At 39.7% G+C, this 24,754-nt stretch overlaps 1 protein-coding gene across 1 annotated transcript; it reads right to left on the reverse strand.

Annotated features, from left to right (window-relative positions):
• Positions 1 to 1,961: 1,961 nt before the first annotated feature.
• FGA (fibrinogen alpha chain) lies at positions 1,962 to 12,120 on the reverse strand. Its single transcript, XM_072621311.1, has 6 exons — positions 12,011 to 12,120; positions 8,490 to 8,612; positions 7,173 to 7,356; positions 5,677 to 5,822; positions 3,358 to 4,720; positions 1,962 to 2,902 (listed from the first exon to the last, which is right to left on the reverse strand). The coding sequence occupies exons 1-6, from the start codon at positions 12,062 to 12,064 to the stop codon at positions 2,193 to 2,195; spliced, it is 2,580 nt and encodes an 859-aa protein (XP_072477412.1). The 5' UTR covers positions 12,065 to 12,120; the 3' UTR covers positions 1,962 to 2,192.
• Between the last annotated feature and the right edge of the window lie 12,634 nt (positions 12,121 to 24,754).

The following is a 24,754-nucleotide window of genomic DNA, read 5'->3' on the forward strand; positions in this document are numbered from 1 at the left end:
GGATTCCCTATTCTTCAACACAACTACTCCATACCCTCTACATCCCTACCCTTCCCCACTGTTTTCAAGGGATGCCCAGATTTGCTACATCCAACCGGGGCCATCTGTCCTCTGAGCTGTCACCAGACAACACACACATCTTTTTCCACGTTCCAAGGAGACCATACTATACCAGGACAAACTGTTCCCTGTACACACACACACACACACACACACACACACACACACAGGCACTCACACACACACACAGGCACTCACACTCACGCACACCACTAGCACCATCACCAGAACTGAATTTATCAGAGGCCTAGGATTCCTGTTTCAGCTCTGCCTGGGATATCCCCGTAGCATGGGAAGTCGCCCTGAGAGGCACTTCTGCCAAGGTCCTTGGGAGATCCAGACAGTAAGAAGGAAGCTGTTGTCTGCTATGTGATAACGAGGAAGAGGTTGGGAGGAACAGGTTGGGGAAGGCCACCCAGTGTTTGGGCCTAATTCTTTCTTCTTTATTTATATCCTGGTTCATTTCTTTTTAGTGAGGGTATTCTGGGAAGTCTGTGTTGGCTTGGGGTCATGACTCATGCTGCGTCAGAGCCCTTATCCATTGTATGTCAGAATTTGGAAAATAGTTGCTGATAAAAAACTGTGGTCATTTGGAACCTAAAGCTGTCTCTTTAAATTATGCTAGCTGAACTCACTTTTGACTCCCGACCCCTACAAAACATATGTAATTTGACTTATCATTGAATAAATACTTGTATGCCCTGGAGAGCAAGATTTTTTGGCATTAGAATAGGTTCATTTATTTTAAATGTCATATTTTAAAAGATTTTCACATGGTGTAATGGAGAGAGAGCTTGTCTCAGAGACAGAAAGACTTGAGCTCAAGTCCTGCTTCTGAGACATCCTGGATCTGTGGCCATGATCAAGTTTCTCTATCTTAAAGTGTTCTGGGAAGCTTCCTGAGGCTACTAGAGAAGGAAGTTCCCCATATAATGTCATCGTTTGGTCATTTCAGTTGTGTCTGACTCTTCGTGATCCCACATGGAGTTTTCTTGACAAAGAGCTGGTTTGCCATTTCCTTCTCCAGCTCATTTTGCAGATGAGGAAATGCAAGCAAGCAGGGTTAAGTGACTTGCCCAGGGTCACACAGCTAATGAGCATCTGAGGTGAGATCTAAACTCATGAAGAAGAGTCTTCCTGATTCCAGGCTCTTACCTACTGAGCCCCTAGCTGTTCTCCCCATATAATAGCAAGTGTCTGCAAGTTCTTCAAGGTTTGCAAAGTGCTTTACTTATGTTTTCTCACAGGATCCTCATGACAACCCTGGGAGGTCTGTGACATATCTAGGGCCACATAGCTAGTGTGTGTCTGCAGTAGAATAAAACTCAAGGCTTTTAAATTCCATATCCAACATTCTATTCATTGTGCCATCTATCTTGTTATCAGTGAAATAAGAGGTCCAGTCTCTATCCCTAATATTTGAAAGTGTCTCCTAATATACATTCAGTCCTGCTCTCTTTTTCTCCAACAGCTGCCTGCTTTGCTTCCTTCTAGTCCCAGATATGGGAAGGGAGGGGGAGATTGACCAAACAATAGACCTTTTGTACCATAGATCAAAGTAATGGATAGCTGTGGGCCTTAAAGTCAGGAAGACCTGAGTTTCAGTCTTGCCTCAGACACTTACTAGTTTTGTGATCCTGGAGAAATCACTTAACCTCACACAGCCTCAGTTTCTTCATTTGTAAAATGTGAGTAATAATAGTACCTAATTCCCAGGGCTGTTTTAAAGATAAAGGGTGTAAAGTGCTTTGTAAATCTTAAAATGCTGTGCAAATTCTCGCTATCATCATCATTCCTTCCTTCTACAAGAGATGACTAACATTAGGTCCTGGGCAGAGGAGGAAATTGGTTTGTACTTTGCTTAAACATACTTAGGATGAAATTTAAAAAAACTCTGAAGATTATTTTAGAGATGGGAAAAATCGTAAGACTTTATTTTTAGAAGTACAAATATGTCTTAGTTGCATTTAGCTACAGTACAAGGGGAAATCAAATAGCACCTGAGGTTTGTTGAGGCTCGTAAAGACCTGTCCCCCCTAACTCCTCCTTCTATCTGCCTTCTTCTTTTTCAACTCCGCAACACAAACCAACAAAACAGTCTTCTTTTCCCTCCTATTCTGGTCACTAGAGGCTCACTGAGTTTCTAAAGGCCTGATTTTCATGCGAACAGTCTTGAGGGAATAGTCAGACCCTCGGAAGGGGATCCAGACCACTCCATTCTCAATCTCATAAGGACTGTTGTCTCTTGGGTCATAAGACCCCCCAGAGTAATAGATACCATTTAGATTGGCCCCCTGACAGTTATTGTACCACCAGCCACCTCCGTACATTTCAGCACAGTTTTCCTCCCACTGATCATTGTCCTGATCAAAGGTGCTGAATTGCATGTTGGCATGAGATGTGTACTCAGTCCCTTCTTCCACAGAACCTTCAATCAGGGCATCCCCAGCAGTTCCCTCATAAGAGGAAATCCGTAGGACATACCCTTCTGCCTCGGAGCCAACATGGACATTATACTCAGCATACGCTTCATTCCCATCCCAGTCCTCTAGTTCTATCCGGAGGACAGACTCCTTCTGAGTGAGCAAGTGAAGGTATTCATTACCTAGCCAGAATTCTCCTTCCCCTTTGCCATTGACCTGGCCGAAACCCTTCTTGTAGTCTTGCCATGTCCGGTTAAAATTCAATGATCCATCACTTCTCTGCTGTATCAAAAGCCATCCTCCCAAACTGGTCTCTTGGTCACAGTAAACAGAAACAAACTTACTGGATCCTGCTGGCTTGATACTGAAAAGACCACTTGGGGCACCTGAAGGGTGTATTTGCAGGACATCATCACAGTCTAAAAAGAAAATTTGAGCTAGTTGGCAGAAGTTATGCTCAGTCAAGTTTCTAAAGTCAGGCCTGGGCCCAGAGAGAATTAAAACAGATCCCGGCCTCCCAGGATATACATTGGGTAAGAACCAATGCAAAAAAAAGAAACATTTCACATAGGGTTTTCCTCAGAGGAAAACCAGGACTTTATTTGAATATCATAGTAAATGGTATGAGACCAGAAATGATGATATTTAAAATCACTTATTATTACACTTTTGTGGCTTTTTCCCCTATTATCCTACCTGTTCTAAATGTCACCTGAGGCATAAGCAACAGACTAATCAGTGAAATGGGAGGGGGATATGGGAAGGGGCATTCACCACTGTACATTCTGAATGCTAGATGTATCTACCTGGGCTAGCATGGGAAGTATTTGAGAGGGCTAGCTCAAAATGGGGTTTCAGAAGAATTTGTGGGTACCTCGGGCACTGCGGGTTCTACCATGACTTCCTTTGCTACTACGTGCTTGGATGACTGTACTTTCCTCTCTGTGGGTCGTCCCATCAGCTTCGTCCGCCATTTTCAAGCTCTTGCTTTCTTTGCTGAAAGTCTTGCTACTGGATTCTACTGTTCTGTGACTAAGACTGCCTTTACCTTGAGAGGAAAAGACACGATCCCCAATGCCTAATGAACTGAGGCCATCAGTGTCTTTATCATCCCGATATAATCCTGAGACCTTACTGGCAGATCCTTGGGATGTCTCTGAGACAAAGCTAGAATCCCCTCGGTTGCTTGAACTGTGGAATCTGGTCCCAGTTGATCCAGTGTCAAAGAATTTAGCATGATCGGGATGTTGACGACGGAATTCATCTAGGCCACCTCTGCCAGTGAAAAATAATGAGTCGCCCTCAGGAAACTCAAAATTAAAATCTGGCATATCACCGCAATCAGCACCATCCTCTGAGTTGACCACTTCTTTAGTCACCTCCTTTCTGCCATCAGGGCCCACAAAAGTCTTGGTGATAGTTTTGGAACATGCATGGCGTGTGGTGGTGGTGGTACCAGAGGGGACCTTTTCGTTACTCACTACAAACTCTTTATCTCCTCCAGAAATAAGTTTTTCAGTGTGGAAACCTCCACCTCTACTTGAGCTCCCACCTACCGATGATGACTCTTCATATCTGCTCCAATCTTCATCACCCCAGTCTGGGTTTGCGGGCCTAGAGCTCCCATGCCCTGAGTTATCAGGCTTGAAGCTCCCAGGTCCATAGCTCCCATGCCCTGAGTTATCAGGCTTGAAGCTCCCAGGTCCATAGCTCCCATGCCCTGAGTTATCAGGCCTGAAGCTCCCAGGACCATAGCTCCCATGCCCTGAGCTGTCAGGTCTAAAGCCCTCAGATTCAGAGTTCTCTCTGTGCCATGATCCAGTGCTTCCAGGATTCTGGGTTCCAGAAATTCCACTCCCAGGACTTTCTGGTCTATAGCTTCCAGGGCTGGTGCTTCCAGGCTCTGAGTCTGTTCCAGAAGGTGAGGCACCTGCTGGGGAATTCTTATCTCCACCTGGTATCTCCAACACCATTTGGATCTGTTTCATTTCCATTAATTCTTTCCACTCTGGATCAGCTTCCTGAAGTTGGTTTTTGAATTTCCCAGGAATCAGATCTTTTGAAATCTGCATTTTCAAGTTGGGCAAGTACTGGACCTCTCTGCTTGGGTATAAGTTGACGGCTGCCACCTTCTCAAGCTGCTTCTGTTCCTCTTCATAGGTCTTTATATTGAGTTCACGTGCTAAAGACCCACTGCATGACCCTTTGCAGGATCGGATCTTGATGTCAATGTCCACCTAGAGAGGAGAAAAGAAAAAATAAAGATAGAAGGTGAGGGTCATGAGCTGTGATGGCCAAGACCAGATGGTTTACTAGTTTTCATGTGACTATGTTCATTTCCTTGACTCATGAATGTGCCAGACAATACTCTCCATTTTCCATCTAATGGAGAATCTTGAAAGAGTTAGGGTTTTCGGATAGTATGGCATGATGAAAATAGCTCAGTATGTCCATCTAGTAAAAAATTCTTAATAGGTGAGCTGGAGTTTTCCGGCAATATGAGATAATGAAAAAAACTCAACACATGGAAGGAGACAAGCACCTGGGTTCAAATTTTGCCTCTGTCACTGTCTGTATGACCTTGGGCAAGTAAGTTATTAACCTGTCTTAGCCTCACCTGCCTTATTTATAAAGGGAAGGAGTTAGATTAGATCATTTCTAGATTCCTTTAAGGTCAAAATCTTGTGATCTTGTGGTTTAGTGGAAAGTATGGGATTTAGAATTAAAGACCTGGATACAAATCCTGACTCTCTGTCACTTACTACCCATTTGACCTAGAGGAAATCCCTTAACTGCTCCGGCTCTGTTTTCTCATTTGTAAAATGGGATAGTAGGGATTAGAAGGTTTCTAGTTTCTATTCCAAATAAAAATCTTATGACCCCATGACTCATTAGGGAACTAGAGTTTTTCAGTGAACCCCCCTTAAGACTAAGCAGTAATGTAATATGAATTGGGGTCTAGTTTAGCTATTCTGGCTGGAGACTGACATTCTATCTATCGTATCTATCTATCTATCTATCTATCTATCTATCTATCTATCTATCTATCTATCTATCTATCTATATCTATAGGAAGCAATAACCAAGGGGCATCTCATAAAAGTGAACTGTTTGGAAAGATTTCAGAGATTAGAGGATGATTGCCTCTTTCTGATATTTGGAAACAAGGCAACCAAACTAACGAGGCGCGTACCTCAAGTCGCTTCATCTCCACTAGCTGATTACGGATGTTATTCTGCAGAGAAACAATATTTTGTACTTGATCAATCACTTTGCGCTTCAAGCTTTCAATTCTTCTCCTCAGATCTTCTGATATTTGGACAAAGGAATGATCATTATCTGAAATAGGAGACATGAGCAATATAGCAACTGTTAAGTGACTTGATTAGAATAGCCAGAATCAGAAGAATATGCTTCTACATTAAAAAAAAAAAAAAAAGACCTGTGGATATTTAGTTGAAATCTGCCATGTAGAGTTAACTTGTAGAACTATATCAATTAGTCATGTGACTTTTGGAATGTAACATGGCTTAAATTCCACTGGAATTCTCCTCCTGTTTCTGACCATGGTGTGGAAGTAACCCAGGACACTCAATGGCTGCTTGGGAGAGCTCTAGATCTACCAAGTTCTATTTACCAAAGTAGAAAGTATGGTCCAGATGATAGATTGTTATCTGAGGAAAAACCTTGCTCCATTTGGAGAGGAACTTATGCCATGTTGGTCATAGGGCACAACAGTTTTCAAAAAGCATGTATTAAACATTCCCTCTCTGCACAACTCAAAGCTACAATTGAGTGACCTGGTTGCATTATATAAGTGTGTTCCCAGCTTGATGAAATTACTAGTCTTACCAGAAAAAAAAAATCACAGTTTCCATATGTATTTTAAATGATAATTGCCAAAAGTCAAAAAGGCATCATGGTATAGTGGATAGAAGGAATGCCCTCAGAATCAGTATGACCCAGATTTAGATTTTACCTAGCCATAAGAAACTCTAGATAGAGCACTGGGCCTACAGTCAGAAAGACCTAAGTTCAAATACAGCCTGAGACACCCCCTAGCTCTGTAACTCTGACCAAGTCACTTAACCTTTGTCTGCCTTAGCTTCCTCAACCACAAAATAGGGATAATAGCACCCCCAAATTATTGTGAAGATCAAATAAGTTTTGTAAAGCATGTAGCTTAGTGCCTAGCATGTAATAGGTGCTTACTAAGTGCTCATTCCTTTATAATGTATATTATTTGTGTGATACTGGGTATATTATTCAGGTTCTTGGTGTCTCCCAGTAATTCTCAAAGACACTAAGCTAGTGATTAGGAGTTTCCTCATAGGTAACTACTGACATTAATAAAATGGATTAAAATTTGATTAAAAAATAAGATTCTTTTTTTAGTCCAATCCAATGGGAACATCATATACCTAAATTATCCTCACTCCAGCATGTGAATTGCAATGTCGCCCACAAGCAAAGCACAGCTGTGGATGTGCCTTAGTTTCTCTGTGGTATACAGGTAACAGCTGCAAATCCCACCTTACACAGGAACAGTGTTGAGAGAGTAGGTACAAGACACAATATCTGCATCAATGCATTAGTTTTTAAAAGAATAAATGAAATGTAGAAATCCAAGGTAACATATTCTGTATTGCAAGTATTAGTTGCTACCAAATCTAAGTATCAAATACTTACTAAAATCGCTGGCTGTGTTCCCTCTCAGAACCTCCATGATGTTCCTGGTCACTGAGGTAGAATCTTTATTGTTTCTTTGATAATCAAACAACAAGTTTCTGATCTTGGTGATTCTATTAGTGAAATCTTCATTGGTCTCATCAATCAATCCCTTCATCCTGCAGCCAGAAGGACACTTATATGTCTAAAAAGGGGGCAGGGAAAACAGAATTATTTTTAAGGAATTATTTGGTGTTAAAGAAAGAATCATGTTGAGGACAAGTAAGATGAAAATTTCCCAAACTACCATCAGTGGAGTCAGAAGGAAAATCCTCATGTTTTTTATTGCTATACATTACCCCTTCAGGAGCCACCACCCATTGCTTCTCTCCATGCCTCCCTCACCCCCCACTCATCTGGCATTTTCTTGGCTTAGCATAGTATTGGTTTGTGCACTTGGAAACATTGGAAGGGGACATACACAACTTTGAGGCCAAAGATAATATCTAGGTTCTACCTAGATATCATCTAGTTTAGAAGGTCTTAAATTCCTTTTGTGTCATGGACCCTTTCTGCAGTCTAGTAAAATCTATGCACCCCTTCTCAGATTAATGTTTTTATGCATAAAGAAAAATACGCAGGATGACAAAGGAAATCAATTATGTTGAAATGTAGTTATGAAAACTTTTTTTAAAACAAGTTCATAGACTCAAGGTTAAGAATTTCTAATCTAAAGACCTTTTAGGTCATTTCTGGGTAATACCTGGAATTTAGATATCAAGTATTTGTTACCACACAGCAGGTAGTGTTTAGTTGAAACTCAAATATCTTTGGCCAGTACTTCCACTGGTAGATTAGATATTCTTATGGTGAGAGGTTATCTTAGAACTCTCAGGGCTTGTCTCTTTTCCATTTGGCTTTTTCTAACCAGGAACCACTAATTACTGGAATGTAACAAAAGAGTTTGCTGATGCATACTCCAAACCTTTGTTTAGTAAGGGTTTAAGTATAGGTATTAGCCTGCTTTCCCTTTCTCCCTTGTCTTGCCCTTACAATAAGGTCCTCTATTGCCTCATTATTGTTCAAGGGTGACTGTGGCTCCTTTAAGACCAGGCCAGCAGAGTACAGACTCTTGTAAGGTTCTATGAAGCTGGAAGGTGCCAGGTATGGTCTGCTGATAAACTGTATTTTGGCATTCAAGGGATAGCCTAAAATTGGTGAAGATCATCACTGGGTTGGCCACAGGATGAGGAATTTTTTGGCCCCAGCAAACTAGATGCCAAGTGGTAGAAAGGGTTGCAATCTCCTTTCCCAATTATTGAAGAAGGACTGTCTTACCCAGTCTTCATCAGAACAGAAGGGCCAGTCAGATTCTTTGCAAGAGGAGGAGACACGATCCACAACTCTGGGGCCCCGAACACCTCCTCCTTCAGCTATGAAGCTTCCTTCATCTTTAGTTGCCTGTAGGGAATCAAAAGGCAACATTAGAGTGGATTTTCAAATAAGAAAAAGTTGTTACCAGTGGATATAATCTGGAAAAGGCTCCAAACTGTGATTCTATGCCAGGGATATGGCTGGTGCAGTGCAGAAAAATGTTGGATCTGGAATTAGAAAGATGTGAGTTCCAATGCTGCCCCAGCTGTGTGATCTTGCGCAAGGAATTTAACCTCTGTCTGCCTCACTTTCCTCATAGCTAAAGTGGAGATAATAGTGACAGACCTGCCAGGATTGTTGGGAGAATAAAGTAAAATCTTATTTGTAAAGTGTTTTGCAAACTCAAAGCAAAAAATAAATGCTAGTTATTGTTTGTTTTTTTTAATAAAAGCAAAGTGCCTGAGATGGTGAAATATTCAGCTGGACTTATCCATGTGCATTAATAATTAGGGATAGGGTGTGACCTTGGTGGCATGCTGCTTGCAAAACATGGGGAGAATGGTGTTGCCACCCTTTGTGACTATGCGAGAGATGGAGCTGGTGCCAAAGCTTTGGAGAGGAGAGATAGTCTTTATTTCTACTTTGAGAAACTTGAATGGTTCCATACTATCTTGTGGACTGACTTGAGAAACACAGAGACAGGCTTTGGAAAGGGTAAGCTTGCATTTCAACATGTTTTCCTGCTTAGTTGGGAAGTGGATTACGGAAGTATCCTAATGGTAGTCCGGTGAGTGTCTCAAGCCCTTCTACACCCTCTGGCAAAGTCACCATCCAGTTCAGAAATAAAATCCAGGCACCAGGTACCAGCAGCCTCATTAATCTATAGTTCTTAGACACATCCTTCACTTCAGACAGATCAACCTCTTCACTTTTCTCCAACACAATACTTACTCTTGTTTCAAAGTATTTGTTCACTCCATCCCTGTGGTCCACCCCACTCCCACTTGGAATATCCCTTCTTCCTGACTCATACAAACCCTATCCATCCTTCAAATCCAACTTTCTCCAGGCAGTCTCCTCTAATGAAGACCACATTGATGAAGGCATTTATAAAGAGTTGTAAAGTTTACAAATCACTTTACATACATTACATCATTTGAACCTCACTACAACTTTGTGAGGTAAGTACTAAAAGTACTATTATCTTGATTTTATAGATGGAAACTGAGACTCAAAGAGTTAAATGACTTATTCATAGTCACAAGGCTACTAAGCTTTAAAGATGAATTTATAGCTTGATCCATCATATGCCAGTGACATAGATGTGATTATCATGACAATTCAGAGTCCAAAAATCATCTTTCAACATTTTTGTTCATCTGAGATTTTCTGCTTTGGAGTAGTGAAAGCTGGATAAAAAGCTCGCCACTCTGTGGGACTTTATTTGGGTGACTCAATTCTAAAAGCAGATCCACAAATAACATTTGTGATCCCAGATTCAAAACATGATAGGAAAAATTCTCACATGGAGATTTTCCATTTTGAAAAGTAACAGCTAAGCGTGGGGCTCCACCATTTCTATTTTAAGACTCAATTTTTGAGGACTTTGTTGGAAATGTTTTAATATGCCCAGGAAAAAGACTGATTCCTATAACTTGGGGGCAGCTCCCTAGAACTTGTTAAGGGATGCAAGCCATTATGATTTTTTTGTCTGTTGCATACAATAGTAACAGAGAAACAATTAAAATCCTGTCATCAAATTGAAGTTATCTAAAGGCAACAAAGTCAAATCTTGATTATCTGTAGTAATGAAGGACCCAGAAAGCAAGAGTAATTGAAATCCGTATATCACCTAAGCCTCATTATATTTATAACTTTCTTAAGTTTTTAAATGCCTTTAAAAATACCAGGCATTCGTTTCTCATTCTCAAGATTCCACTTCATGGAACTCTCCCTCCTTGGGGGAATATTAGAAAAGAAGGAAAAAGGAAAGAGAGAGAGATTAGCAAAACTAGCTTATAACTGACAGTATATCCAATGTTCAGTTCCCACTGCTCAAAGCCTCATTTTAGCTAACAATTTCAACTTCATCTGCTATTTCATCTTTGGCTAGAGCCAGACACTGAGCAGCAAAACTTGACTGGCTCATTTAAGCGTCTCCGATCTCTCCATTCTTTCTCCAGAGCTGATTTTTCCAATCATTTAAAGAGAAGCAATGAATTTGTCTAACAGAAAGAAACACTAGAAACCAGACTTTGGATAAATGAGAGTTGAGTGCCTCATCGATAAACACATAATAACTTTTTTTTCTTTTTTTAAAGACTTTGGGAATATTGCCACATGAAGCTTTTCTGTATTTAGACAATTTCCTGGAGAAAAGGTTGACAATTTTCAGAAAGTATAGTCAGTTCATGAGACTATCATTACTTCTGAAACACCATTATCTATTTTACCAACTCCCCATCGTTCTGACTAAATAATAATTCACATTTATCTGGTACTTCAAGGTTTGCAAACCTCTATTCTCACTACAGGCCAGCAGCATTAGCATCATTATCCTCATTTTTATGGATGAGAAATACCATTCTGAGATGGATAGAGAGCCAAGAAGAACTGATTCAAGTCCTTTGTGACCCCAGGTATTAACCTTTTGGTGCTCTAGGCAAGCGTCTAAGGTTATAAATTATAAAGAAGGTACAAACCTAATGTGACAAAGGAAGTTGATTCTCAAGGGAGTCACCAGGGATATCACAGATTCAGCCTATCCTCTCCTCCTTTTACAAATGAGGAAACTGAGGCTCAGAGAAATTAAATAAATTTGTCCCATGTGGTATAACTAGAAAGATTGTATAAGATCTTAAACCTAGGTCTTACTTCATTTTAAGTTATTCTCAAAGTGTCTACACTCTTTTCCCACAATACGTATATTTTAAAAGATTACTTATTTCCCTTAAAAAGGGCAGTGAAAAATTTCTACAAAAAAGTACTATAAAAACAACATTTCTTGTCAAAGCAACAAAAAGTAGGAAACTAAACATTAAAGTCTGAGAAAACCAATATTCTTAACTATAATTACTGAGTCTAAGCATGATGGTGTTATTCATGGCAGACATTTCCTGACTTTTCGAATATCCTTGCAAGACTTGGTTGTTCTGGACCAGACTAGAATGTCAAAACCTTCCCTCCACTCCCCCTCCCATTCCCATTCATCCCTTGGAATCTTTACAGTCCTTCCTCCAGTCCTTTGTCCAGGAACAGGTCAGGCTTATCTAGAAAACTGCATTCTGGCAGTTGGGGTCCCCAGCCATGAAACACCAAGTTTCTAACTGGTCTGAAGCAGGAAAATTTATGAAGCTGATAAATAGTAATGATTTCACGTTTGCAGGCCAGTCTCACAAGAACTGCAGCTCCCTTATGGAAGTCTTTGTGGGCTAAGCTGAAAGAAGATAGAAATAAAAAAAGAAAGTAAATAAAGAGAAGCATACCCAGGCAGTGCCCACTACACACAGGACCAGGCAGAAGATCCTCCCTGGAAGCATCTTCTCAGGGGGTGGAAATGAATAGCAAAGAACTTCTGTTGGAAGGATAGCTTGCACTGCTTTCTTCTTCCCATTTAAGTGCCCTCAGAAGTTTGAGTTAATGATTGACTTTGTCATGTTTACAGGGTCAAGAGACAGTCTGCATCCCCTTCTCCTCCTGTCAGCTCGGTGCCCCAGAAACAGTTGCTTAACTTTTCCTAGCTTGTTTGCTTCCGATAAGTTGTTGCAAAGGTGACATTCACTTCTTAGACCAGCACTGGGGGTGTAGGGGGTGGGCTGGACTGGGCTGGACTGGGAAGCACACATATTCCTGGAACAGAGTGAATTGAATGTTACCCAGAAGTTGATTTTGTAAAACAAATGGGAAAAGGGAAGAAAATGCCCACACTTTCTCATCTGGAGGATTCAAACTGGAACTACCAGTGTCTCTACAACACAATGAAGTCAAATGGCTGTTTAACAACTCCTCATAAATTTGGTTACTATAAACCCCTACCTTGAAGCCTAAATTATCCAGCTGAGTGAGCTGCATTTCAAGAATCCTGCAAACCTTTGACAAATCTCTGCTTTGATATTAGCTTTGTGAACTAAGTCCAGAACAATTTTGGTAACCAAAGAAGAGGAGTCATAGAATAGGAAAATGGCACTCTCTTTAGAGCCAGAAGATCTGGGTTTGGCTACCTATTAGATCCGCACACTTTGTTAAATTTCTTTACATCTCTGAGTCTCACTTTCCTCATCTGTAAATACAATAACACTTGTACTACTCACCTCATTAGGGTTATTAGGAGGATCAAATGAGATGACAGTTGTAAAGTATTGTACAAATGTTTATTATGTTGATGACGTTAATACTCCAGAAAGTTCATGAACTCATGGAAATGGATTTCTCTCCATTAGTGCAGATTCTAATCTATTCACATTTTTTTATCTTGTGTCATTCTTATCCATGCTACAGAGAACTAGACAATGCAGTGGATAGAGCAGTAGGCCTGGAGTCAGGAAGGCCTGAGTTCAAATTTGGCTTCAGACGCTTCCTAGCAGTGTGACTCTGGGGATGTCATTTAACCTCTGTCTGTTTCTGTCTTCTCATCTGCAAAATGGGTTTTGCTGTGAGGATCAAATGAGATAATATTTGTAAAATGCTTATCATAGTGCCTGGCACATAGTAGGTATTTAAGAAATATTTGCTCTCTTTCCTGGGCATAATCGTGCGTCTTGACTGACTGCTTCAGTCCTGACTCAGATGCTCTCCCTTATCCCCATATACTCTTCTCTGTTCTGTCTTGCCAAGGGCTCTGCTCCCCTTAAGCCTTGAACTGCCCTGAGGAAGGCCACCTGGGCTTTATAGATTGTTCTAGATACTTCATTCTCCCACCTCATTGAAGGTAGAAAGAGTGAGCCTTTGAACACAAGTCAGATGCTGGAGGGCATCAATACCATGTCAGGGTCAGAAGTTACTCTTTCTTATATTTCTTGACACAAGGGCTGTGACCAGTCGGGCATGAGAAATGGGCATCTGGGTATTTTCAGGAAACATTCTAACACCACAAGAAAAGGCCAAAATTGGAAGTGAATTCAGGGTCCCTGAAAAGTTCTTAGACTTAAAGCTGTGGTCATATCATGCTTGCTGCTTGGCATAGTTTCCTTGGTTCACTAAATATGGCATCCTTGGAAAGTCCCTAGGTAGACTTTCTAGTGCCAGCTAGCAAAAGTTGCAGAGAACCCAATTCTACTGAAGTGGAGTTGGATTCATAATGTTATATTTATTTATCTGGTCATATATTATATCCCTCCAGAAATATGTAAAATCTTTGGAGGCAGGAATAGTTTCATTTTGTCTTAGTATCTCCAATACTTCACACATAATAGGTATTTAATAAGTGGTTGTTGAATTGAATTGGGACACTGTAACTAAGGACACCTCATGGAGAGCTCATGGAGATGAGCAACAGGGGTAAATGATAGACAGACAGACAGCTATTCAGATGGAGCAATGGAAAGCAGAGTGTAACATAATCAGAGTAACATAATCTTTTGAAGAAATTTGAAAATCAAAATCCACTGAAATGTTCTTTTTTGTGAAACTAAATCAGGTACCACTCTTCCCCTTTCTTCAGAAATAGTGGTGTCCCTCACATGCTCGGGCCGAACTCTATTTTCCATTGGATTTTTTTCAATACCACAAAGCATCCAAGGCTTCAGCCTTGTAGATGCTCTTTGTGCTAATGAAGAACATATTCTGCACCTCCTTGGCCAGAAGATGATTTTGTGAATTTCAAAAGATCAGAAGATTGGGACATCCCATTGCCATCTTAGCAATGTCCCCAGAATAGACCTCCTGACAGTAGCATGCAGATTAGGAGGCAGGGACAAACCAGAAGCGCTGAATTAAGAGCATTTCCAGACTTTTCTAGGAGCTGTACTGTATGAGTAGACCATATTCTAGGTGAACTTCATCAGAACCCTGCCAAGGAGAATGGGGTTAGAGGGGAAAGAAAGCAATACAACTTACTAGGAGCTGTGATTTTCCTCTTTACCACACAAGCTCTCCAACCCTGACTCCGCTTCTCCCTCACCTTTGTATGTTCTTGTGGAGGAATGTGTCCCCTGTTTGAGGGGATGTTTTATATCAGTTATTCTTACCATATCACTTCAGTAAATATTCATTTCTAAAAGCTAATTAAGTAGGATCAAATAATTTATATCAACTGATAATCAGTGGGAAAGTAAACTGATGATGGGGCTTATAAGCAGTAGCATTAGAAACTCCAAACATTAGCTTTACCTTTAGCAATCAGAGAAGAAAAAGAAATTAAAGGAATTAGAATAGACAAAGAAGAAACAAAGCTATCACGCTTTGCAGACGGTATGGTGATATACTTAGAGAATCCTAGAGAATCAAGTAAAAGAACTATTTGATATAATAAATAACTTTAGCTAAGTTGCAAGATGGAAGGAAGGATGGAAGAAAGAAAGAAAGAAAGAAAGAAAGAAAGAAAGAAAGAAAGAAAGAAAGAAAGAAAGAAAGAAAGAAAGAAAGAAAGAAAGTAAAACTTCCAACCCCTTAGCAATGAGGGAAGATGCAGCTATGCATACCCTAGGAACTGCACCTTTCAGGTTGTGTATGGGTTGGGAAAGTGACCCCAGACCTTGCCTTAAATATACATTACTTCATCCAATAGACACAAAACCGTGAAGTAGGTACTATCATTATCCACACTGCACAGATGAGGGAGCCAATATTGGCAGAATTGAATTGACTTGGTTGTTTTTCATCCTTCGTTCTTGAAGAGGACAAATGCAACAGAAGAGTGATGTCTTGAATTGTATTTAAGTGAGGCAGAGCTATGCCAAGTCATCAGCCTCACTGTCTCCTCCAGAGTCATAGGAGTCCAGAAGTAAGACAGAAGTCCGGATAACTATCAATGGTCTAGGATGTAGTAAGAGATCTTGGTCTTTTTAGGCTAGGGTCTTTCCTAGGTCTCAGTTTGTCTGAGGCAACACCCATTCAGTGATAAAAGGCTAGGTAGGAATTAAGACAAAAGATGGCCTAGTTTTTCCTTCGCAAAGAATCAATCTGGGAGGGAAAGACCCTCAAAGTTTCTGTCCAGAACAGAAAAGTCTATGATACTAGATTCAACTCAGACCTCAAAATGCAAAATTCTAGGTAAACAGAGTCCAAAGTCTCCTTCAGTACTGATGCATATATCAGTCCACGGAATCATGATGGTCATAATGTGGACACAAACAGTGTCCAAGGGTCCTAGGTGAGGCGTATGATGTTGTATCTGAAGATGCTGAATTTGTTTTCCAAGTTTTCAACTCTGAAAGACTGTTGTACTGAAATTGCAATACAATTTTCACCAATAATAGGTATGGGGAAAGTTCTAGGAGCATGGCATCATTGACCTAGAACGATCCTCAGGGGCTGAGAAGTCAACTGGCTCACCAAGGTCACACAGGTAGTGCCGGAGGAGAAATACGAGCCCAGTTCCTCTTACTCAAGGAGAACCAGTGTTCTTTCCACTTGACTTCAGTGTTGCTGTTTGCTCATTTCAGCCATGTCTCACTCTTGGCATTGTTATTTAGTATTTTCTTGTATTTTAGTTTCTGAAGGAAGGAATGACAAAGTAGCGGTCCCTGCTAAGTGTAAACGACCCATCAGATGACTGCTCAACTTTGTGTATCTTACTACCTACATGTTACACAAATAACTACTTTTCTGCTTTCTAGGAAAGCTGTAAAGGTTCATGAATTAAAAAAAAAAAACTCTTTTCACAGTAAAAAGTGAATACATGCATACCTGAGTAATACTGACAAACTTGTAAGATTTCTAGGGCATACTAATCTACCAGCAACTGAATGCTATAGGGGATAATAGCCTTGTATGTGCATGGGCTCTAGAACATAACCCTGAAGAAATTGAATGGAGAGAGATGCTAACACATTTCCAAAAATAAACATGAAGGATTGCTTGCTACAATTCGCAATAGTCAGGGAAAAGACCAAAGTCTCTGTGTTTTCTCAAATATAATTCTAGCTGACCTGTCTTCTTATTATGCCCTTCCCCCAGATCAAGTACTAAGGGTATATAGTGGTAGTGGCTGGGCAGTAGTCTGACTCATTTGATCTGCTGCCTTCTGCCTCTCCCTCGGGTCCTTTGCTGCTCCAGCTGAGCTGGCTTTCCTGCTTCTGGGTGGGAGTTGGTGGGGATGACTGACCTGTTCTCCATAGGAATTACTTCCATAGATGATTAATTTAGAAAGGACCCTCCCATGTACTAGAGGCTATCCTTCCAGAGCCTCTAGAATGCATTCTCTTCTCACTCCTGTCTTTCACATTTCCTTATTTCCTTTAAAACTACACATAAAGATACTGAAACTCAGAGTGACTGAGTGATTTGTCCAAGGTCACATATGCAAATACATGTCAGAGCCAAGATTTGAACTCAAGTCTTCTAACTCCACATTCAGCATGCTTTCCACTACACCACACAAACTCCATAATGCTGAATCTGACAATAATGCAACATTCCATACTTGCAATCCAACACCCTTTCCCCTCATTTTTGCCTGGTTTTGACCATGAAAGGCTTCTTGGAAGAGGTGCATTCACATTGGGTTTTGGAGGACGGGTATAATTTCAACAAGCAGAACAGGGGAAGGGAGTTCTAGGAATAGTGAATGACAGAAAAAGTGGGAAAAGTCAGTGGTTGAAATGGGGAGGAAATGAGAGTAGAAAGTAAAATTGAAAAACTAGTTTGGAACTATGACTTTGAGGGCCTCCAAAACCAGGAAATGGTGTTTGGACTTTATTCAGTAGGCAGTATGGAGCCATTACATATTTAGGGACTGTGAAAAAGTGTATTAACGCAATATAAAACCTTAATTTTTTAAAAAAGGAATGTCAATATAGCAAGAATAATCTTAGTATACTCTTTTGATTTTTATCTTTGAGTGGAACTCCTGATAAGGAAACTCCCTCTATCAATACATATCAATACCTGCTCTACAATTTATGGTCTTAGTGAGTTGTTAGGGGTACTGAGAAGGTAAGTCATTTCTCTAAGGCCATTCAGCCAGTATGTGTCAGAGGCAGAACTAAAATTCAGATTATCTTGACTCCAAGGCAATGAAGAGGGGTTTATCTGAGATGATCTGCATAGGCAGAGTGGGAGGAGAGAGAGAAAGAGACAGAAATAGACATCAAATCACAGAGACAGAGAGTAAGCTAGAGAGACAGAGAAAGACAGAGACAGTCAGAGAGAAAAGGGGGAGGGAGAGAGATAGGCAAAGAGACAGAGAAGGAGAGAGAGAGAGAGAGAGAGAGAGAGAGAGAGAGAGAGAGAGAGAGAGAGAGAATCTTGTTTCAGGAAGAATCTTTGGGTCACTACAAGATTTACATAGTTTTCTACATCAGGAAATTTGAAAAAAAAGTAATATTTAGCATTAATTATTCTTTAAGGTTAAAAATGAAATACTTTTAGCCTCATTCAATTTGTTTTCCCTTTTATTCCTACCCCTCATGCTCAAGTATGACAGCACTAAGCAGTAGATAGTGTAAATAGATTTTCTGACTTTGCCTTTGAAACCTTAGGTAATCACTTAAGTTTTCTAGGCTTCCATTTCTCCATCGTCTTCATCTGTAAAATGAAGGAAGAGGTTGCCCTAATGTCCCTCTGAAGTCCCTTCCAGCTCTAAAACTAAAATCCTATGCTCTCACATACTTTTTTACCATATGCAAGTTTCTTCACCTCTCTGACCTGTGGATTTGTTATCTATAAGGCCAAGTGGCTGAATTTGTATTTACTATATCCCTGAAATCCTATTGACCAACTGTCCAACCCCTTCTAGTTCTAAAACTTGAGGACTTTGCTCTAAAGAACTATTTTTCCAATACACTTTGAATGGTTTGAATCTTCATATTATTCTCACGTAGAGGTAAAATTACTGTAATTCCTACATTGTAACATAGACTTCGCCTAGAATGATCCTTAGCACCTGGTTTGAGACAAGTATCTGGATAACAAAGTAGTCACGGTAAGAGTTTCCCATAAAGAAGACACAATCTTACCACCCTAAATATTAACTACATTGTTGGCTAGGTGTTCAGGATTCAGTGTGGGCAGCCTCAGGTGGGAGGAGAGATGCAAGCGTGCAACTAATTCTCAGCATCATCTATGTTGTTCTTTCTGTGTGCATTGACTCAATTTCAGGAAACTCAAGAATACTTTATGGGGAATATTGGTCACTGGGTTTTATCTATGACCCTACCTTATCTCTTATTCCAGGAACACCCTTGTACTCAGAGGGATATTGGGAAAGGCAGAAACTCATCCCCTCCAAGACTGTATTAGTGTCTCCATGCAGACAATGGCTCTGCTATCCCCTCACTATCACCACTTACAGGCCCTGTCATTAGGCATTTGCTGGTGAAATGCCCAAAGGAAATTTAAAAAATATTTTTTTCTCTGTGACTTCAGACCAGGATAAACAAAATGTATTGGAGTTAGCTGCCAACTTGCCATCTGAATGTATTGATCACAGGGATTTCGGGAAAACTTTGTTATTTATTTGTGAGTGTTGGCAGATGTTCCGGTTTTGTGTTTTGTGTATCAACCAGTTCATATTCCAAATATTGAAGAAACTGAAAATGTTTTTAAAGTTATAAAAATGGACTATACCCAAACCATAGCACGTGATCAAAACCAAGAATTTAAGCAGCCAAAGTCCAAGAATTTTAAAATTGAAAGTTACCATAGCAACATTATTTGGCTATTAAAAGAAATGAGAAGCATTTGGCAAAGGGTTTGAGAAACCAGGAACTTATATTGACTACCAATGATTTTGATAAACAGACTTAATTTCTGCTTTCCCTGTGTTATTCTTTCCAGCCATGTATTTTAGATGTTATGTATAAAGTAAGGGGTCATAGCTTAGGTATTCATGAATTCAGAATGGCACAGTGAATAGAGGGACTGGCTTTGGAGATGGCAAGATTTGGGTACAGATCTTTCTTGGATGAGTGCTGGTCATGGGGCTATGACATTCAAAGTGCCCAAGACAATTCTCTAAGATAGTTCAACTGCTGCTAATCTGCTCTGGTGACACTCCAGGTTCCCTATACTGAAAAAAAGGTGTGAGTCTGTACAAAAAGTTGCCTAATATTTATAGTAACTTATAATTTTACAATAAAAATTCTAGCACCTACTTAAATGTTCTATACACAATGAGACTATGTTGTTGATAGATCAAGTGACTACCTTTTTAAAACATGCAATTGTATTTTTTATCTTTAATTCCCTTTAAAAGCAGCCTAACAGTCAAGTTGTTGACATAGTCAACAGTTTAGCGAACAATTCTATGTAGAGAGCAAAAGTGAAAAACTAACACACACCCGCGCACATACACGAATCTTTCTTTGTTCCCAATATTTGATTCTAACCTAAAATAGACTGATTTCGTATTTCATTTAACAATTCTTTTTCAAGTTTTATTGATGTCCCAACACTCTATTTCTCAAATCAGGTATGAGAAGTATGTTGGATCGCTTGTTCCCAGGGACAAAGATTAACCTTGGCAATTAATGTGAGATTGGCTGCCTTTTCAAGTTTTGTTGTTTTTTTTTAATCACACTATGATGGTCATTGTACTGGGCAATTAGGTTGCACAGTGGATAGAATGCTGGTCCTAGAGTCAGGAAGACTCACCTCCCTGAGTTCAAATCATGCCTCAGACACTTACTAGCTGTGTGACCCTGGGCACGTTGTATACAGTTGTCTTTGTTCTGTTTTCTATGTTTGTTTTGCTCTGTCAATTCATGTAAGGCTTCTCATGCTTCTTTAAATTTTTCGTATTTGTTGTTTCTTGAAAGTTTCATTTTTCTATTTCATCTTGCTTGTATAGAAATAGAGATAAGGTCTGTATTCCTATAGAAAATTCCCAGGAGAGGAAACTCCTTATGCAACACTGGTTATCACCTTCTCTGCAACTTGTGGTCTTAAAGTGCCACCTTAGAACACTGAGAGGTGGAAGGACTTACCTAGCGGGTGTCAGAGGTGGGACCTCAACTGATGTCTTCCTGTCTTTATGGTCACCTCTCTAACCATTAGGCAACACTGCATCTTCTACATAGAGATATTCCTCACCCACTTTCACTAAAGTCTTACTTCAGTCTCATCATGGCGTGGGTGTGACTGTGGCTTCTCAAAACTGTGGCAGCAGAAAACATGCTCTTGGTAAACCCTACCAAAGTTGGATCTATTCAAAAGTCTTGTAATCTAGGAGCCGTGAGCAATTATAAATTCTTGTCTCCTTGGCTAGCCTAGGTAACTATGGGAAGGATCATAACCAGTTTGGTCACAAGAGTGATTAATTAATTGTTTAACTATAACAACTAATGGAGTCTACACTGTCATAGTGTCATAGTCATCTGTGTCAGTGAAGGGAACACTCACTAAAAAAAATTGCAGTTTCTTGAAGCACTGGATAAAATAGAATATAAATTGCTTTCACTGATGCTTGCATTCATTTGTTTATTCAACAAATACATAGTAAGTGTCTGCCTTTTGTCAGCAGTATATTAGGCACTGATGATGCAAAAAAGCAAAAGAAAAAAAGTGAAAGATGGTTCCTGAGGACAATTACTAGTTTTGTTTTTGTTTCTCGATCTCTATCTCTGTCTCTCTATCTCCAATATTTCATATGTTTAATGAATGATGGCTGAATTGGACTGAATGGAATATTTTGTCTTTGGTCAAAGTCGATTCGTTCTATATCACACAGAAGTCTCTTCTACATGTGCTAACAGATGATTTGGTTAACTGAGTTAACCTAGTATTTGACATCAGCCTACCTTAGATATTCTTGGTATGCGATCTTTGAACCTGAATTGACATGATAGCTGCTTCCCTTTTGTACAGCCTTTATTCTTAGAGTGCCCTATAAACTTTCAATTTATCCCTTCCTTTAATTCAGACAGTAAAGAAAGCACCCCTTTCATATTGGGGAAAATATTTATATTGAATTCTCCCCCCCAATCACTTTTATGGAGGTCAGAAAGAGTTAAAAAACCAGATAAACAAAGAAACTCAATAAACAAGCAATGGTGGCTGTTGACTTAAGAGCATAGTCCTGTAGCTTTACAGCTTTTAAGTCCTGATTCAGCACAACAATCCTTGTCAATACAAAAGTGCTCCTGCTGCAGTTTTGGAAAGTCTGTGACCTTGTAAAAATACTTTGATCTAAGCTGCACCACTGTTCAGTGAGTAATCTGTCTGAATCTGAGTAAGCAAAAGGAAGTAAAATTGAGGTTGAGAAAGAATTATCAAGTAATTTGGACTGGGCAAATAAATAGTTGGTATGAAATAGGCCACTAACTCTTCCCTTCCTTTTGGAAAACAGAGTTTTTAACTCTGGAGTTGATTCTCCAGTTCATTGTGAAGGGTTCAACCTGACCATGTCATGTGGGCAGAAAGCATGGACAAGAATGGCACAGAATGAGAAGGCATGATGGGAGTCACTGTCTCCATCAGCAAATGAAATTGATCATACTGAAGGAGCCCCTCCCACCCAAACAACAACACAATCCAAACTGGTTCCATGAGGAGGGAAGGCTTTATGACTTGACTCTCATTCATTAAACTGTATGGCAGGCAGGTTTTCTTTTATCATCTGAATGATGCAAAGAGATAAATTATAAGTCTACAGTGCACTCTAAGACTAATGAATGTACAAAGGAAGCAATTGGCATGTCAGTAATATCCAAGATAATGTAGGCTAATGCCAAATACTAAGTTAACTCAGATGGCTAAATCATTTGTTGTTCATATCTAACTTTTATTATAATAAAATTTCTGAGCTTAATACTAGAGCATACTACTAGAGATGTATAAATAACTATTAGTATTATTATAGCACTATGTTCACTTTCAAGTTTATTAGTCATTCCTGTATTGTAGTACAATGATCCCTGAGTTGAGAAAAAGCACAGTTAAGTTCTGGGTCTAATATTTACTAGCACTAGGACCCTGGACTTCATTTGCAAATACCTTATTTTCTTCATCTGAATCTATTATTATTATTATTATTATTAATAATAATTGTAATAATAGCTAATGTTTATGCAGCATTTTAAGGGTTATAAAACAATTTGAGCACATTATATCCTTTGATCCATATAACAACTCCTTGAGGTAGTCAAGTCAACAAGCATTTATTGTTTTCTATATTTTAGGCAAAAAATAATAATAAATATAATTTCCTCCCTCAAAGAACTTTGCATTATATAAGAAAAAAACACATAAAAGGGAACTTCAAAGTAGAGTGGAGCGAGGCATTTATGTAAGGCAATATGTAAAGTCCACAAAAAGAAAGGATGGCTAGACTGATTCCTTCCTCAGAATAAAAGTTCTAGGGATTTATCAATGGTAAAATGAGGCAGAGGGAAACAGTAGCAAAAATCTGCAGAGAGAAGGATGAGTGGTCTGGATGGTTGATCAGATTTTGACCTTTCTTCAAAATGGAAGTTCTATGAGAAACTCAACAATGGAAGAAGGGAGGGTAGAAAGAAGACAGTAGAGAAATGGTGGTATTTTATGAAGAAACTTAGATTGAGTGAATTTAAGTCACTAGCCCAGGATCATACAGCTAGTTAGTGGTTGAGGCAGAATTCAAACACAAGTCTTCTTAACTTTAACTTTCTTAACTTCCTCACTTGATTCACTGCACCACCAAAGTCTTTGCTACTGAAGAATGGTTGGTTCTACATCAGAAACTGATATTATTGACCAGTTGTTGTATTCGTCCTTCATTGCCAAAGAAGACCATGACATCAGAGAAATGATGATACGACTTGTACTTTGTTTTGAGTGAGGGAGGACTGTGCAGGTCACCAGCCTCACTTCTTCTCCAGAGCCATCTGAATCCAGTGACCAGGTATTCAAAAGGATGACTGGAGATGACCCAGGATGCAGTGGGAAACCTTTCTTTGCCTTTCTTTGCCTTTCTTTTCCTTTCCTTTCCTTTCCTTTCCTTTCCTTTCCTTTCCTTTCCTTTCCTTTCCTTTCCTTTCCTTTCCTTTCCTTTCCTTTCCTTTCCTTTCCTTGCCTTGCCTTGCCTTGCCTTGCCTTGCCTTGCCTTGCCTTGCCTTGCCTTGCCTTGCCTTGCCTTGCCTTGCCTTGCCTTGCCTTGCTTTCCTGTTCTATTAACCAGTGGAGATTGCATTAAAGAAGAAGCATTAACATCTGTTTTGCTTACTATTGTGCTATAAGAAATGCTGAGCAAGATGTTTTCAGAAAAGTCTGGAAAGACATATATGAACTGATGCAAAGTGAAATGAGCAGAACCAGAAGAACACTGTACATAGTAACAATAATATTATGCAGTGATCAGCTGTGAATGACTTAGTCATTCTCAGCAATACAATGATCTAAGACAATTCCAAAGGACTTGTGATGAAAAATGTTATCCACCTCCAGAGAAAGAAGTGATGGAGTCTGAATGTAGGTCAAAGCATACTTTTCTAAACTTTCTTTATTTTTCTGTTTTTTGTCTGTTGCCTTTCACAACTTGAAGTAATATGGAAATGTTTTGTATGACTGCACATGTATAGACTATATCAAATTGCTTGCCTTCCCTATGGGGGGAAAGAGGAAAGAGAGAGAGAGAGAGAGAGAGAGAGAGAGAGAGAGAGAGAGAGAGAGAGAAGGAGAGAGAGAGAAGGAGAGGGAGAGGGAGAGAGAGAGAATTTGGAACTCAAAATTTTAAAGAATGAATTTAAAAACTGTTTCTACATGTCATTGAAAAAAGTGGTTTTTTTAAAACCTGTTTTGCTGCTACAACGTAAGGACCATGGGGCCTTTTCATCTAACTTGCAACTAAAATTTTTTATATCTTTTGTCTTTCCAATTAAAATGTGAACTCCTTGAGAGCAGGGACTATCTTATTTTTCTATCTGTATCCTCAACACTTTGCATGTAGTAAACATTAAATGATACTCCATTCATCTACCTTCTCACCCACCTATCTATATCCATCCACCCATCCATCCATCCATCCATCTATTCATTCATTCCTCCCTTTATCAAGAGAGATCCATAATTAAGTTTCCACCAAAATGTAGCAAAATCTGATGCTTGGGTGCTGCCAGACTTGATCACAGACAGGTCATACGTATAGGCCCATTCAT

The sequence above is a fragment of the Notamacropus eugenii genome, chromosome 6, assembly GCF_028372415.1.
Source record: "Notamacropus eugenii isolate mMacEug1 chromosome 6, mMacEug1.pri_v2, whole genome shotgun sequence".
Taxonomy (NCBI): domain Eukaryota; kingdom Metazoa; phylum Chordata; class Mammalia; order Diprotodontia; family Macropodidae; genus Notamacropus; species Notamacropus eugenii.

What these genes read in the sequence shown, in the direction of transcription:
- FGA (XM_072621311.1), bottom strand. Translation starts at nt 12,064, where the DNA reads ATGCTTCCAGGGAGGATCTTCTGCCTGGTCCTGTGTGTAGTGGGCACT. An exon ending in TGGAGATGAAGCGACTTGAG is followed by an intron (nt 4,721 to 5,676) that starts GTACGCGCCTCG and finishes TCTCCTCTCTAG; the next exon opens with GTGGACATTGACATCAAGAT. An exon ending in TAGAACCCGCAGTGCCCGAG is followed by an intron (nt 2,903 to 3,357) that starts GTACCCACAAAT and finishes TTTTCTTTTTAG; the next exon opens with ACTGTGATGATGTCCTGCAA.